General features: G+C 39.0%; 2 protein-coding genes, 1 long non-coding RNA gene and 1 other non-coding gene across 6 annotated transcripts in view; 3 read left to right on the top strand and 1 right to left on the bottom strand.

Annotated features, from left to right (window-relative positions):
* The window catches only part of LOC133527981 (dynein intermediate chain 2, ciliary), a 25,356-nt gene extending 17,768 nt beyond the window's left edge, over positions 1-7,588 (top strand). For all 3 annotated transcript variants that reach the window (XM_061865207.1, XM_061865209.1, XM_061865208.1), the window contains 6 exons: positions 731-852; positions 961-1,067; positions 4,032-4,131; positions 5,798-5,931; positions 6,880-6,973; positions 7,418-7,588. In XM_061865207.1, the coding sequence (XP_061721191.1) occupies positions 731-852; positions 961-1,067; positions 4,032-4,131; positions 5,798-5,931; positions 6,880-6,973; positions 7,418-7,504 (644 nt within the window). In that variant the 3' untranslated portion in view covers positions 7,505-7,588. The remainder of the gene's footprint in view (positions 1-730; positions 853-960; positions 1,068-4,031; positions 4,132-5,797; positions 5,932-6,879; positions 6,974-7,417) is intronic.
* The window catches only part of LOC133527413 (uncharacterized), a 152,706-nt gene that overhangs the window by 98,885 nt on the left and 38,760 nt on the right, over positions 1-15,061 (top strand). The window lies entirely within an intron of this gene.
* Trnat-ugu (transfer RNA threonine (anticodon UGU)) lies at positions 6,743-6,815 on the top strand. The gene has a single exon. It is a non-coding gene; the product is annotated as a tRNA-Thr (tRNA).
* On the bottom strand, positions 7,587-15,061 carry LOC133527982 (ribitol 5-phosphate transferase FKRP). Its single transcript, XM_061865210.1, has 6 exons — positions 14,019-15,061; positions 13,734-13,916; positions 13,006-13,178; positions 12,502-12,642; positions 10,926-11,064; positions 7,587-10,364 (listed from the first exon to the last, which is right to left on the bottom strand). The coding sequence occupies exons 1-6, from the start codon at positions 14,748-14,750 to the stop codon at positions 10,242-10,244; spliced, it is 1,491 nt and encodes a 496-aa protein (XP_061721194.1). The 5' UTR covers positions 14,751-15,061; the 3' UTR covers positions 7,587-10,241.

Here is a 15,061-nt window from a genome sequence, read left to right as displayed (position 1 = left end):
AAGGCATTCTCTACCAGTCAACCATTGGATCAAACAGAGACATTTGTGTATGTTGGTGCATGAAAAATTAGGAAAAAAATAATAAGGAAAAAATCTTTTGATCGTCGGCATCTAGTCAGCGCTATAGAAAATGGCGTCGCCGCGTCGCTGCTCAGTTGCGCCAACGCTGCGTCGAGCAGCAGCCATAGAGTTGAGACGCCGACGCTTGGGAGACGCTAGTGTAGGGTGCATTGTCAGTATTTCTAATAGACTTCGTTTGCGAACATAGGTCAAGAAATGTTTGATTAGGAATTATTTTATTAAATAGGTATAATTACAATTAATTTTACCTATTTAATAAAATAATTCCTGCATAGATAACCCTCCTGATGTTGAATGATCGTTAACTCTCCGAGCATATTGGGCACCTTCTATTGTCTAGAGCATAGACAAGGTCTTTTTCGCGGTGACTCATGGTCCCTATGAAAGTTCACTTTTATTTGGAGTAGCTGTCGCGTAAAATGTAGGTAAAAACATCAATTATTTTTTAAATTAAGCACAACCAAAAGAAACTTGAAGGAACTGTCACAGGGAACATTGGACGCGAGCGGTATTAAGATGTCTAGTTTAATTTAGATTTTATTGGTATTCAGGACAACAACAGCCGTAGATATACAATTTACATAGGTATTTTTACATAGTATTAGGCCAATAACATTTTTATATAAATTGTGCACCGCAAAATTTTAAGGTTGCGGCAGCTGTATCTGCTTCCACCCCGAGAAGGCCGAGATCTTTATGGTGGGCACGGAAGATGGCATGATCCATACTTGTTCCTTGAAGTACAATCGTAACTACGTGCGCTCTGTCCAGGTATTGTTACCTATATATTAAACTATAAGAAACCTGTGAGAAGCTCTTAATATATTCACTGTTACTCTATCCTTATAAGAACTGAACCCACTAGTATTTTTCTTTCAGGCCCACCACATGCCGGTGTACCGAATCAACTACAACTACTTTAATAACAGTATTTACGCATCCTGCTCTGGCGACTGGAGGGTAAAGATATGGGAAGATGGAAGAGAGTAAGTATTTTATGGAAAGAATAAATTATAAATGCAGGTGACCTCACCCAGCCAAAGGCCGCTATTCAATGCTGTTTAGCTTTTCGCATTGCATTACCTACACATTACATATACGGTCACGTCTGAAAATATTGAATCTGAGTTTATTGCCCATATTACGGAATGTGGAGATAAGGAATGGAATCTCCATATACCAAAAAGTGTCATCAAAAAACCTTAAATAGGTGGCGCTACAATACCTAGAATACTTGATAAGAAAATCAAATCATAGACAGCGCACTTCACTCCGTGACCGTAGGCCTAGGTTCTTAGCTACTCTAGCGCTATTCTGGAGAGATTTGGAACTATTATTTATAGCTGACCACTGGACACTTTTGCATAAGTTCTGCCTATGGAGATTGCGTTCCTTAACTCTACCTTCCATAGCCCATATGTTAAGGTAGTGTACCTATACATATTTTGGCACTTTTTTCGTATCGATATTTTCAGACGTGACTGTACATAACTGAACTGAACTGAACGCACGTTAGGTACGCGTAAATAAGGCCTGATTCGTTACGGATTCGCCAAATTTAAAACGCAATTTTAATAAAATTAGTCACTATATTGTGTTTAATTATGGGTGATTACATAAAATGATATTTAAAATTTGACATTTATTGATTTTTTCAGGGATTCTTTTTTTTATTCCACTCATTTCGTAGTTTCTGTCTGATGCCCTCCATCAACCGTGCGACAGTGTCTTTAGACACTTGTTTACATGCCCAATTCCATTTTTTAAGGAAATCCTTGTGGTCGCTTGCTGTTTTGCCTGATTTTCGTAAGATTCCTTTAACTAAAGCCCAATATCTCTCAATTGGACGGCACTGTGGAACATTTGGAGGGTTCATGTTTTTTGGTACGATTTAATATTATTACGTTCAAGGAACTTTATCGTATCTTTTGCGTAATGAGCTGTTGCCAGATCGGGCCAAAATAATGTCAACATATTGTGTTTTTGCATAAAAGGCAAAAGCCGCTTCTTCAAACACTCATTTATGTAGACTTCCTTGTTGATGGTACCCCTTGCTACGTAAGCACGGCTACGATCACCACAGGGGCAGATAGATTGCCAAACTAAATATTTTGATCCAAATTTTTCGATTCCAATTGTGGTTTCCGAGTCAGGAAGAATTTCTCCGTCAGCTATTGTATAGTATTGGTCACCCGGAAGTGTTGAAAAATCGGCTTTTACATAGGTTTCATCGTCAAGAATTATATGAAAGTTTTTTGAGCCCAAAAAGTCGTACAGTTTTCGAGACCTAGTTTTAATTGTTGCTTTTTGCTTTTCTGACGTTTTTGGTATCTTACGCTTTTTTTAGACTTCATAGAAGCACGTTGCTTGACACGTCGAACCATGGATTGATCAGTGGATATTTTTTTTGCGATATCACGTTCGGACATAGTGCGATTCTTACGTATGGTCCTTAAAATCTTTTTTTCCAATGCGGGGTCACGAGGACCACTACGTTCTCTTGTTCTTGGCCTCTGAGCCGTAGACAGGGTCTCGAAGTACCGTTTTAACACATCATCCACAGTTTTTCTTGGCATTTTGAGGTCCCTGGCGATATAATGATTCGGGCGTTGAGTATTTTCTAGCCATTTGGTGATGATTAGTTCTCGGCGTTGTCGTTGATTCATCTTATTTGGTGTTTAGTAAATATTTAACAATAAACATCGCTATCGTCATATTCTTGTGACATTAAAGCTGTCAAAACTCGAAACCCCAACGAAAAAAGTTAGTATATAGTGGAATAAAATCATTTTGAATTTGGCGAATCCGTAACGAATCAGGCCTTACTTAGCATTTGTTTTCCCTTGACGATGTTACCTTGATATTTATCTTGCAAATATTGTTTTTTTTATAGGTAGGTACTTGATTGATATCCACCGAAGCGACTTATCCTTTTTAGGGTTCCGTAGTCAACTAGTTTCGCCAAGTCCGTCTGTCTGTCTGTCTGTCCGAGGCTTTTCTCAGTGGTCGTTAGTGCTAGAAAGCTGAAATTTGGCATGGATATATACATCAATAAAGCCGACAAAGTCGTACAATAAAATCTAAAAAATATTTTTTTTAGGGTACCTCCCCTTTACGTAAAGTGGGGTGAAATTTTTTTTTTTGCTTCAGCATTACAGTGTGGGGTATCGTTGGAAAGGTCTTTCAAAACTAATTGGGGTCTTTAACAAACATTTTTTTATAAAATAAATATGTTCGGAGATAATCGCTCCGAAAGAAAAAAATAATGACCCCCCCCCCCCCCCCCCCCCCCCCCCCTCTAACTTTTGAACCATAGGTCCAAAAAATATGAAAAAAATTGTGGAAGTAGAGCTTAAGAAAGACATTAAATGAAAACTATAGCGGACATGATCAGTTTAGCTGTTTTTGAGTTATCGCAAAAAGTTTCCCCTTCATAGTAAAAAGACTTACTTTAATTAGGTACTGATTATGCAAATTTGCCTATTTGTCTAACTCGCATGAAAGGGACCGTTTCATCCCTTGGTTAACAATTTACTATACTTTAAGCTCCAGTTTAGCTTATTTTGACGGAAGAGTAACTACGGAACCCTACACTGAGCGTGGCCCGACATGCTCTTGGCCGATTTTTTATTACGTATTGCACCAACCTCGGCCACATAAATACATCTTGTCTTTCCACGGCACGACTGCGTCTTTATGTCGTCATTTCGACATGGAAAAGAATCAATTTGGACGCAAATTCATTCATCCTTTCGGTACTCAAGCAGAGGTGTAAAAAAATTAAACTGTTTATTATTAGAAAATAACATTTACACTTATACCGAGAACTAATCTTAATATTGTAAGGTCTAAGGCAAGGATATGGGGATGCAATGCTCTTTTAAATTATTCAAATACATTCAAATATTTTTATATGCTACCGAGTCTTTATACATTTATATTTATTACAGTGAGCCTCTGTTCATGTTCGAGCTGGGCGCCGCCGTGGGTGACGTGAAGTGGGCGCCCTACTCCAGCACCGTCTTCGCGGCCTGCACTGCCGAGGGAAAAGTGAGATTGTTTACGTGGTTGTCACACGATACGGATCCACACGAGATAGCTCTATGCACATATATAGTGGTGTCCCGCTTTCACGGAGCGGCGTGCGGATCCGCAACACACAATCAATGTGAAGACCGCCTGCCGTCCGGCCGTTCAATTTTCAAATTGCAAGCAATTAATTTCGTTTTGGCGAAGCACGCACAATGAAAGATTTCATAGAAAAATCCTTTCTGAAACACACGCACAATAAAAGATTTCATATAAAAATTCTTTCTGAAACACGCAAAATAAAAGATTCCATATAAAGATCCTTTCTGTAACACACGCACAATAAAAGATTCCATATAAGAATCCTTTCTGAAACACACGCACAATAAAAGATTCCATATAAGAATCCTTTCTGAAACACACGCACAATAAAAGATTCCATATAAGAATCCTTTCTGAAACACACGCACAATAAAAGATTCCATATAAGAATCCTTTCTGAAACACACGCACAATAAAAGATTCCATATAAGAATCCTTTATGAAACACACGCACAATAAAAGATTCCATATAAGAATCCTTTATGAAGAAAGTAATAAGGTAAGAAATGTTTTAAACACCGTTTAAAATTTACAGGTGTAGAGGGGGTAAATGTTGATACTTATTCATTTGTACGGCGTGTCCCTTAAGTAAGTGTAGGGGAGAGGGAAGGCCTTCGTATATAAGCAACGTAGAGATCCATTAAATCTCATGTTGTTTTCTTTACAATACCTAATAAATCTTGTTGATTAATTTTTTTAGGTATGTTTTTTTTAATACTACGTCGGTGGCAAACAAGCATACGGCCCGCCTGATGGTAAGCAGTTTCCGTAGCCTATGGACGCCGGGAACTCCAGAGGACACCCACACCCTCGCACACCCTCGTTGAGCTCTGACAACCTTACTCACCGGCAGGAACACAACACTATGAGTAGGGTCTAGTGTTATTTGGCTGCGGTTTTCTGTAAGGTGGAGGTACTTCCCCAGTTCGGCTCTGCTCTGGATCTGGAATGACACCCGCTGATGTGCTGTGCCCTACCACTCAAAGCGAGATGACATTAATAACGCCCATACCTCTCTTTTGGACGTAGTTTAAGGAAATACCCGGGTCCAATGTACAGAAATAACTAACCCCTCTGCATAGAAATTTGTTTGCAGGGGGGGGTCAATTATCTCTGCAGTTAATGTACATACCTACTTAGTTAGAGTCCGTATAAGCAAACTCTTCACTGACTGGCGTGACTAATGTGAACAGTCTGAATGTGACTTCATAACTTCATAATTGTCCTATTTTCATAGTACGTCTACCTAAGGCCTGTCACAGACGGAGCGATAATATGCCAAAAGATATGTTATAGGAAGGCATCTTACGATATTTTACGTACCATTTGACAAGCCCCGTCAGCCCGTCACAGACTGAACGATAATATAAATTAGTATACCGTAAGATACCGACAGTTATCTTATAGTACTTATAGCTAAGCGCCACACGCCAGCGATACCAAATGCGAAATATACCAAAATATATCTTAATATACCGAGCTATATATATCGCTACAGTTCTATATAGTAGGTAGGTATACTTCCATGTTTACGCGCGACGCACATTAATTAGAATAGTGACGTAATTCGCAATTATAATTTCAGGTGTACGTTTTTGACTTGAACGTGAACAAATACCGGCCGATTTGCGTGCAAGCCGTAGTCTCGAAGAAGACGAAAAAATTGACGCGGCTGGACTTCAACTCGCGGCTGCCTGTCATTGTCTGCGGTGACACTAAGTATGATATTGATCACGTATGATTGATTTATACCTATCTTCAGATTATACAGTTATAGTAATAAAATAAGTAATAAAACTTATTAGTTATAGTTTCAGAAATGGCTATGCGAATGAGGTGTTCAAAGGGATCTAGGTACACCGTACACAATAGGTACCTACCTACCTTGCACACGCGGTTCTACTTTCTGTGTTTATATAATTTTGAATCCTCGCTAGCTTAGTTACATTTACGCTGACGCTGACTGTACAGTCAGCTAGAAAATTATTTTGACATCAACTTTACATACATATTTTTGGCACTACACCTTTGTACTTTGTACGTAAGTAAGTACGTAAGTAGGTACGTAAAATTAAGTAGGTACTTGAATGTGACGAATGTAAACGATAGTGTATATTATAAATAGGTGCTTAATTATATAATTTTGCCATGGGAAAATTAGTTCTAGATAGGTATGGTCTAGTAGAGGTATGTAGGTACTGTGTAGTCAAATAAAATTATTTGCTTGTGTTGCCAATATGTTTACAGTTAACTATACATGTACACGTTTTAAACCAATGTATGAAATAATTGCAGGACATCCTTACACAAACCGTCCAAGTTTCACAGTACCTAAGCGCAAAAAATGTTTTGCAATATATTTATAATGAGGCCAATTCCATAGTGAGATTAATTAAAATAATTCTATTATCATACTTTTCGCTTTATATCTAATCTAATGGGAGACCCATTTCGACGCGACGACACGTCACGTTAAGCTTGTAAAACGGACTCGCAGTTTCTAAGCCAATATTTCGCCCGCTCTCGCATCGCCTCCATAGCTCAGGGGTTAGAGCACTGGTCTTGTAAACCAGGGGTCGAGAGTTCAAATCTCTCTGGGGGCAGGAAAATTGTTGACTCTTTTTTGTTTTTTTCTTAGTTCTATTTTTAAAAGTATTATGGTTTTAGGGGAACCTGTCACGTATTAAAACTGTCACCGAATTTGCGAGTCATGTGCAAGCCGCCTAAGAAAGCAGTTGGTGTTGATCAAAGAACGCTTCAGGTAAGATAATTTTTCTTTTTTATTATTGTTCAAAAAATTAATTTATATTGACATGTTTTAATAATATTCTACTATATCATATTATAATGTGCGTAATTATAGTCCAGTAAATTTCTATTATGACAAATTGACACAACTACTTATTTGTTTCAATAATGAACTTTTGTCGTAAGATATTATCAATTAGGGATAACAATATTTTGTAATCCTAATTTTTTCTGCATTTTTTTTTTTCATTTTTTACTCCTTTTTCTTGATATTAAATCATGTTTATCCATGAGCCAAGTGCGATCCAAACATCCTGCCTGGCCTGTTTACTACCAGTTACTACATTTGCTAATAGTAAAAGTAAACAGGCCCTTACTATTTATATTACCTGATTTCAATTGTAATTACAGTTTTTTGTCTTTTGTTTGTTTTCATATTCGTGTTTATTTCTTACAGATAATGAAGTTGGATAAACTGCTGACTTTAGTTCGTGATCCGCCTTACAAAGTGGGAGTCGTGGATGAGAAATTTGAAGACGACTAAAGATGTTTACTCTCTTATTTATAAATTATTTACGATATTATTACTTATAAAAATATTTATATTGCAAATAAAACTTCAAATATATTTTTTGACTCTTTATTTATTGCTAGTAAAACTCTGAGATAAAACAAATAGGGCTAAGACTATGACTACATAAGTCATTTTTAAACTCTAAAAGACAAAACAATTCCATTTTCAATGGCTTCCAAAAGTCACATACTTACATGTTTAAAACAGAAAGATACGGATGGATTAAGCTCTTGTTGTCATTACGGGATATTAAGATACTTTAAATGGGTAACCCAAGTCAAGAATCGCCGATCATCGAGCACAATTACAATACGCACATACATACGTGAATAACCCATCCGTATCAGCCACTTATTTTAGATTTTGTAAATTCGAATTACCATCAGCACTCTAACAAGCAAGAGAGCAGGGTCTTTTACATCAAATTTTGTCTCTATTCCGTCCTCCTCAATTCAATAGGGAGTATTACTGCAATGTTCTGCCGCCAGAGAGCAGCACTAGCGCCTTTCGTAAACCATAGAGTAACTTATACATACTGTGCCTTAACCAGTTTTTTGACAAGATTTCACAAATAAAATTAGACATTGATGCAACAAGGCGGTTTGTTTATAAAGCGCCTACGGAGAAACGCGAAAATCGAAATTAAGTTATCTGCCTCTTAATCGCTCCAATATGCAAGGGTGATAGAGAGGTTAGTTAACGACATTTATATTTTCTTGTTTCGCGGTAGACCCTCAGCTCAGACTGTGATGGATTGTGGTTTGTGGTAGAGGACGCCATCCTCTACGCAGAGTTTCGCGTAATATTCCCTATTCCTTTGGCGGATCAGCTTCTACATACTAATGACAATAACAGAATACTTAATACTTTTTCTTGCACAACTCAATACAAAAAACGAATACAGATAATAGAGCAACTCAACGAGTGGTAATCAATAGGCGGTCTTATCGCTAAACTAGTGATATCTTCCACACATATTTCAGCAGCGGTATCATGGTCGTGTTTTTGTCACTTGTCATATCATGCGTCACTTTCGCATTTACGCATTTGTTAGAGCGTGACAGGTATGGTGACAAATGATAGACAGCCGTCCATCTTAGAGCTTGCTGTAGAGTTAAGATGGTCGGCTCTTTATCATTTGTCACCATGTCTGTCACGTTCTAACAAGTATGTAAGCGAAAGTGACGGCCATAGTGACAAGTGATAAAAATGGAATCATGATGCCACCGCTGGAAGCTGAAATAACTGAACAATGCATGAACGATTTGGAATAGTTTTTCTCCGTATGATGATCGAAAGTGCTCGTGAATCTGAGAGGAAATAACTTACTAAAGTAAGGACGCTAAGCACGACAAATTTCCTACATTGACCTGCTTATTTCTATCTCTATCGCACGCGTATAATTATATTGCTGTCCCGCGCTTAGGTACCGGAGGTTAATGCCACTGTTCGAGCGGGACGTCCTTACTTTACCTACTTCCAAAGAGAGGGGTAAGATTATCTTTTAAAAACACCTAAATAATTAATACAATATCGGTTTACAATAAAATCTCCCTAGTAAACATTCTCACTATTATAAACTTCGTATAAGTGTACGGAATCTGTGCTGAGATACTTACAAGCATTGTTTCAAGTAGGTAGGTAGGTATTTAGGGCTCCCGACAATAGTTATTTGTGCAACAAGAAAGTTAGTTTTTCTTGCGAGTGTTGATGACACGAGATGTAAAATAACTTTGCTCTCGTGTGACACATACAACTTTTCACCTCAGTAGTGAGAACATATTAAAGGTTAAAAAAATTCAACATCAAGTAAAGTGTTTATTCCTGTATTCATGGCCTTCCCTAATTTAAAAAGCTACTTTGTCTCACTCCCTGGAGTGACGAAAGTAGGCTTGTTCGAGCTGCTGAGGTGAAAAAAGGTTTACTTTATTGGGGATGTCATGTGTATGGTAGCTACTTTAATAATCTGAAGAAATCTGTATTAAGTATGTACCGCTGAATATTTTTTCTGAAATGCCCCATATATTACTTTTTGGTTTGTAACATGACAACCTAATCCACAAACATCTTTATCTTTTTCTTACAATATATGGAATGCTTTTGAGATCAAAATGTACACTAGACAAAATCTAAACACATTTCATTCCAGGCAAGCATTACAATTATCAAGTAGATTCATAAATACTGTTAAAACTTACTTCTAATATCTTTGGTCGCGTGAAATTATGATTCGTGACTAGACATGGAGATCATACTCATACAGAAGGATTACAGATTTCATATGTTTAAACTATTTTAACTACACGCGTGTTGTGCTTTATCTGTGTAGTATGTACGTTCCGTTCCATATTTATATTTTGTCCAATATTCAATATCCCTGAACTACTGAGGGTCGGTTGCACCAAACCATCTTTTACGATTAAAAATGAAAACGTTATAAAATTTTATTGTAATAATATCGTCAGGTGACAACCAAAACTTACTAATTTTTAATTATTAAATAGAATTTAATAATTAGAAATTAGTAAGTTTTGGTACTAACACTTTTCACTATGGCTATGAACTTCTGGGGGCAAGGCGTGCATTTTGCTTGCCACCTGACGATATGGCAACTTTCATCGTTCACTTCTGAGTGACTTGTATCAGACTGCCAAGTCTGGTTAGTGCAACTGGCCCTTATTTCCAGGTCCTATATTAAATCTGGCACTCATGGATACAGCAGCTTGGGTCCGAGCCGGCTGCAGCGCTCGACGGCCGCGGCGCCGAGCTTGAGGTCCAGGAAGGCGCTCGCGTCGTTGGGCGCCGGCGCCGCCAGGCCAGCAAGTTGTATCTACGAACAAACACTATTATAATAGTATAAAATGTGTTTGTCCACGTACAGTGGAGCCGTTAACCACGTATAGTACGATGAATTTTATCGACAAATCACCCCCCCATACCTATGTTTTTTCTCAACCATTTTAAAAATGCACCCTTTCAAAGTTTTATGATGCCAAACACTACTGCACTTGGTTAATGTACCATTATCTGTCCATTTACCTATGGTACATAAAAAAAATCGATAGCTCATGAATTAGGGCATAAATTTAAAGCATAAATGTCACAGAGATTTTCCACAATTACTCGAGATAAAAATTGTTTTCAAAAATTTCCTTTTTTTCACATTTTATCTTTTTTTTCGAAAACGAGGTGGTAGACCTGTACTTTTTTTATTGTTAAATGATAGTACAGGATATCAGCTAAAAGATGACATCAAAATGATTTGATTGTTTTATTTATGAATCTATAAAAGCTTCATGATTTAAAACCGCCTACCCTGCTTATAGGCGATTGTACATAAACACAATTTATTGCTCGCGGAGATTTTAGCCACCAAATAAATAATTTCTACCTGTGCAAGTGGATGCAAGTGCCTCTCCGGGAAGGGCTTCTGATGCGCCAGCACCCAGTCCGCGGGCCACATGGTGCCGTTCTTGGCCGCAAATGGGAGCACTAGCACGTACACGTTGTTGGTAGCGGAGTAGGCCACTCTGTGAACAGGTATATACAAAATTTAGGTTCAATATTGGTACTATATTCCTTCTCATCATACTCTCAGTTCTTTCCCAGTTGCATCTTGAGTCCAGGCTTTTGGAAACGTAATCTCAGGAATTGATGTAAGCACTGTTTTTTTACGAATTACTTCAGTTTCCTCATTTTCCTCCACCGAGGAACTGGTTAATATCAGAATAGTAGATAGTTCCAACAAATTCAGGATTCTACTTTTTACCCATGACCACCACCAATCTCTGGCCACCAGCTTGTCACTTTTTTTTATACGTCGACGGTGGTAAACAAGCATACGACCCGCCTGATGGTAAGCCTTTGATTTACGTAAGGTTCAAGCTTACCTGGACTGTATCACACACCTGGGTGCCAATGTGCCAATCTTTAACCCTCTGTAGCGTAGCGTAGTCATCTCTCTATCACTCTTCTACACCGTGGGCCAATTAAACCCGACAGATTTCAAAGGTGTATTCTTGACCGCATTAAGAGACTAAATTTCATACAATGTTTTCTGAAATTGGTCTTGTTTTAGAGATAATGACAATTTCTGTGAAAAATTTTCTTTTATAACTTAGTCAAAAACGCCTTTTTAGCTGTGACGCTGCCACTATGTGACTTGGTTTAAACATACCTACTGACAGATATTAAAGTTTTAAAGTAAACTCGCAATTTTCGTCTGTAAATAAAAAAAAACTTTACTTATTCGGTGTAATGATTTTTTTTCACAAGGTATAAAAATAAATAACGTGTCGTGTGCAGAAACGCAAAAGGAATTTTTTTTTCGGCAAAAAAAAAAATTTTTTTGGTGAATTTGGCCAAAACTCATATAACATTTTTTGCTCCTTATGACCTCAGGAATGCGTGGTTAAAATCTGTCGGGTTTAATTGGCCCACGGTGTATATTAGTATCACAGTGACAGTTGCGTTTCGTTCGCTATGGAATGTTAACGATTGGCATTTGAACCCTGTAGGGTCAGCGCCGCGACGCTGCCACGTTAGAGCTTATCACATTAAGCTCACCCATAGGAGTGCCCTTTAGTCACACACTCCCACACCTATATAAATCTCCATGTGCCCAAGGTAATGAAGTCAGTTGTATCACATACCTGTAATAGTGTCTTCTAGTGGCGCGTGGTAATGTGGAACACGTAGCTCTTGAGATCTGAGCCACGCTGCAGCTACAAAAGAGCTTGTCCCACCGACATAAGGTTCAACCACACCATTGTGGTTTTAGAATCGCACAAAGTGTACCGTATGGCATGCTTCATAAGTGCACACACTTGCAAGACTGAAACCGCAAGAAATTAATCGCAGTGCGTGCGTAAGCCGTAGTGTCCTTTAGTGGCGCGCTCTCACACGTAGCCCTCGGCATGCTGCAGCCACTATAGGGCTTATCTCATCGATATAAGGTTCAATCTCACCTATAGTAGTGCCCTTTGGTAGCGCGCTCCCACACATATCCCTCGGAGTCGGCGCCGCCGCGCTGCAGCCACGGCACGCGCGGCACGTCGGACGCGTGGATTCCGATCTCCACGTGCTCAGCCCAGGGTAAGAGGTCCCCGCTGTAAAATATAAGCCAGGTTAGAGTAGGTGTTCATATGGAACAAGAGGTAAGGTAAAGAAACCTTTACAGTACATATGGTGCTACTTTGATACTCACATGAGCGTACTTTATTATTATTATAGCTTTATTTGCTCAGTGCTTGCGCAAAGGTATATTTGTATAAACTGTTACTTTATCTTATTATGTAGTTTTTCTTAGATTTGCTGCACTTTTGATTGCACTGACCTAGACCTACTGTACTAGCATTGTTGACTCTCGTAAGATTGTTGACTCTAAGGACTCTCGACTGACTTGTTGTTTGCAGTCAATGCTGGAGGTTGGGTACAGTTTACAGTGGGACAGGAAGTTTAAGTTGACATACCGCACGACGGCGCCCAGCAGCGACGTGGTCTCTAGCCAGCAGCGTGCGCCCGCCTGAGCTAACGCTCGCAGCACGTGCGCGGCGCTCCGCCGCATGTTGCGCCGGCAACACGGCGGCGTGTTGCGGTGGGATAAGATGTATGAAGGTGTGCCTTGCACTGATGGGAAGCAACGCTAAAACAGATTAGGAATTCAAAATAAAAAAAAATCTCTTGGCGTCCGCAGCGGAGCACCTCAAACGCCGCAAATACGCCACCCTTGGCAGTAGCTATATTTTTGTGATGTTTGGGGTTGTGGGGGCCAAGTGCGCGTCAGCTATACAAGAGTTTAGTGACGCGCCTCATAGACACCACAGGTGACCAGAAGGCTGGCCAGCATTTCGCTCAATGTATAAGCATTGCCATTCAACTTGGCAATGTGGCCAGCCTTCTGGGCACACTTCCCATCGGTAGCGAACTTGAGGACATTTTCTATTTACAAGACTCTTATTTTAAGTTTACTTTTTATCATTAGTTTTAAGTTTATTTATAGCCTATTTTATTAATTTGGAGTGTAAAATGTATCTCAATAAAGAAATCCTTGTATAATTCTGTAAAGCTGCTTGTCAGTTTATTTAATCTAAAGTACCGAAAGAGTACTTTTAATATATTAAACACTTATAAAATATTGTAATAAAATTAGAACTTGCAACTTAGCAGTTTTTTTTTTTGTTTGATGCTCATTTCTTACTTGTGTTTCCCTTTTACATCCAAACCACTGCACCCTCCCATCTTCCCTAATCATAGCTTTGACTCCTAACATCTTGTAAAGAGCAACTCTTGCATCCCTCATATGGCGTATGGACTTCTGTCTTGCGGAGGGACTTTTTAATACTCCTCTGCCTCCACCTAGCTTTCCTTCAAGAATTTGTACCTGTAATACAAATAATGATTATTTATTATTATGATGTAAAGACTAAATTATTTACTGGATTAAATGAATCTAAATTTCAATGCATATTCAAAATTTTGTCACCTTCAGATCTTTTGCAGACATTTGCAAATAGAGTGACTCAGGGAATGGCAATGCAAAAGGCTGTGGGAAGGTGTGCAAATATGCTGTCTTAATTAACAAGGCATGCTGCCCGTGAACTGCATCACAGATCTTTCCAGATGCATCCTTATTGTACTGAAGAGTCCAATCTGCATAATTCCACTTGATATGTTGGCAAATAAGACGTGCGTTTGCGACTCCTATAGCTACAGCGGGGGCTGAGGGTGCCGTGGCGGTTATGGCCGCTTGCTGCAGCACTCGCCGCGAGACGCGCGTCGAGTCAGGTACAAATAGCACATAATCAGTGTGAATATATGTCAAAGGATCCAATTCCTTTGGCGCAGCGTTGAGCCGAAGCTCTAATGTTACCACCTTCACGTTCCGAAGGGTCTCGTTGCTAGCGGACAATGGAAAAGGTGGGTACGGCGCCGTCTCGCAAACCACAACCACTGGCACGTTTGGGAATGCCGATACGAAAGACTGCACACTGTCCGCGACGTCATTTTCGAAGTCTTCAAATTGACGAAACACTACAGTCAGCAATTTTGATATATGGCGGGACGTTCTGGGATGTGAAGTGATAGGAGATACAGTCACAGGAGCAATCGGATACAATTTAAACTGCGGACACAAGTAAACACATAGTCCAGTAGCAATAAATATAGTTATTAATATAATGCGACATCGCAAAACGCGTAAGAGCATTATTTTCATTCATGCGTTTGAACATTTCATTCACGACATTTTTGTCAGCAATTGAATTTCCAATTTTTAGACATATAAATACAGGATACCTAAAAAAATACACTGTATCAAAGTGCATATAATCACTATATACGTTTCACTGTATATTTTCCTGTCAGGCTGTCAAATGTTAATAGATGAATGAATGAATTGGATTTGTGGAATGGACCGAATGAAATGACTTCGACCCGACTGGACTGGGGCCTACCGCGAAAACCGAAATTCGCAAATTGCGGGGATCTTTCTCTTTTACTCTCACTAAGACGTCATTAGAGTGACGG

This window comes from Cydia pomonella, chromosome 18 (genome assembly GCF_033807575.1).
Source record: "Cydia pomonella isolate Wapato2018A chromosome 18, ilCydPomo1, whole genome shotgun sequence".
Lineage (NCBI taxonomy): Eukaryota > Metazoa > Arthropoda > Insecta > Lepidoptera > Tortricidae > Cydia > Cydia pomonella.
This window is presented reverse-complemented; position numbering and strand designations above follow the sequence as displayed.

Coding starts and splice junctions, on each gene's coding strand:
- LOC133527982 (XM_061865210.1), bottom strand. CDS start 14,750: ATGAAAATAATGCTCTTACGCGTTTTGCGATGTCGCATTATATTAATA. Junction 13,179..13,733: donor GATGTAAAAGGGAAACACAA/GTAAGAAATGAG, acceptor AATCTGTTTTAG/CGTTGCTTCCCATCAGTGCA. Junction 12,643..13,005: donor CTGCTGGGCGCCGTCGTGCG/GTATGTCAACTT, acceptor TATATTTTACAG/CGGGGACCTCTTACCCTGGG.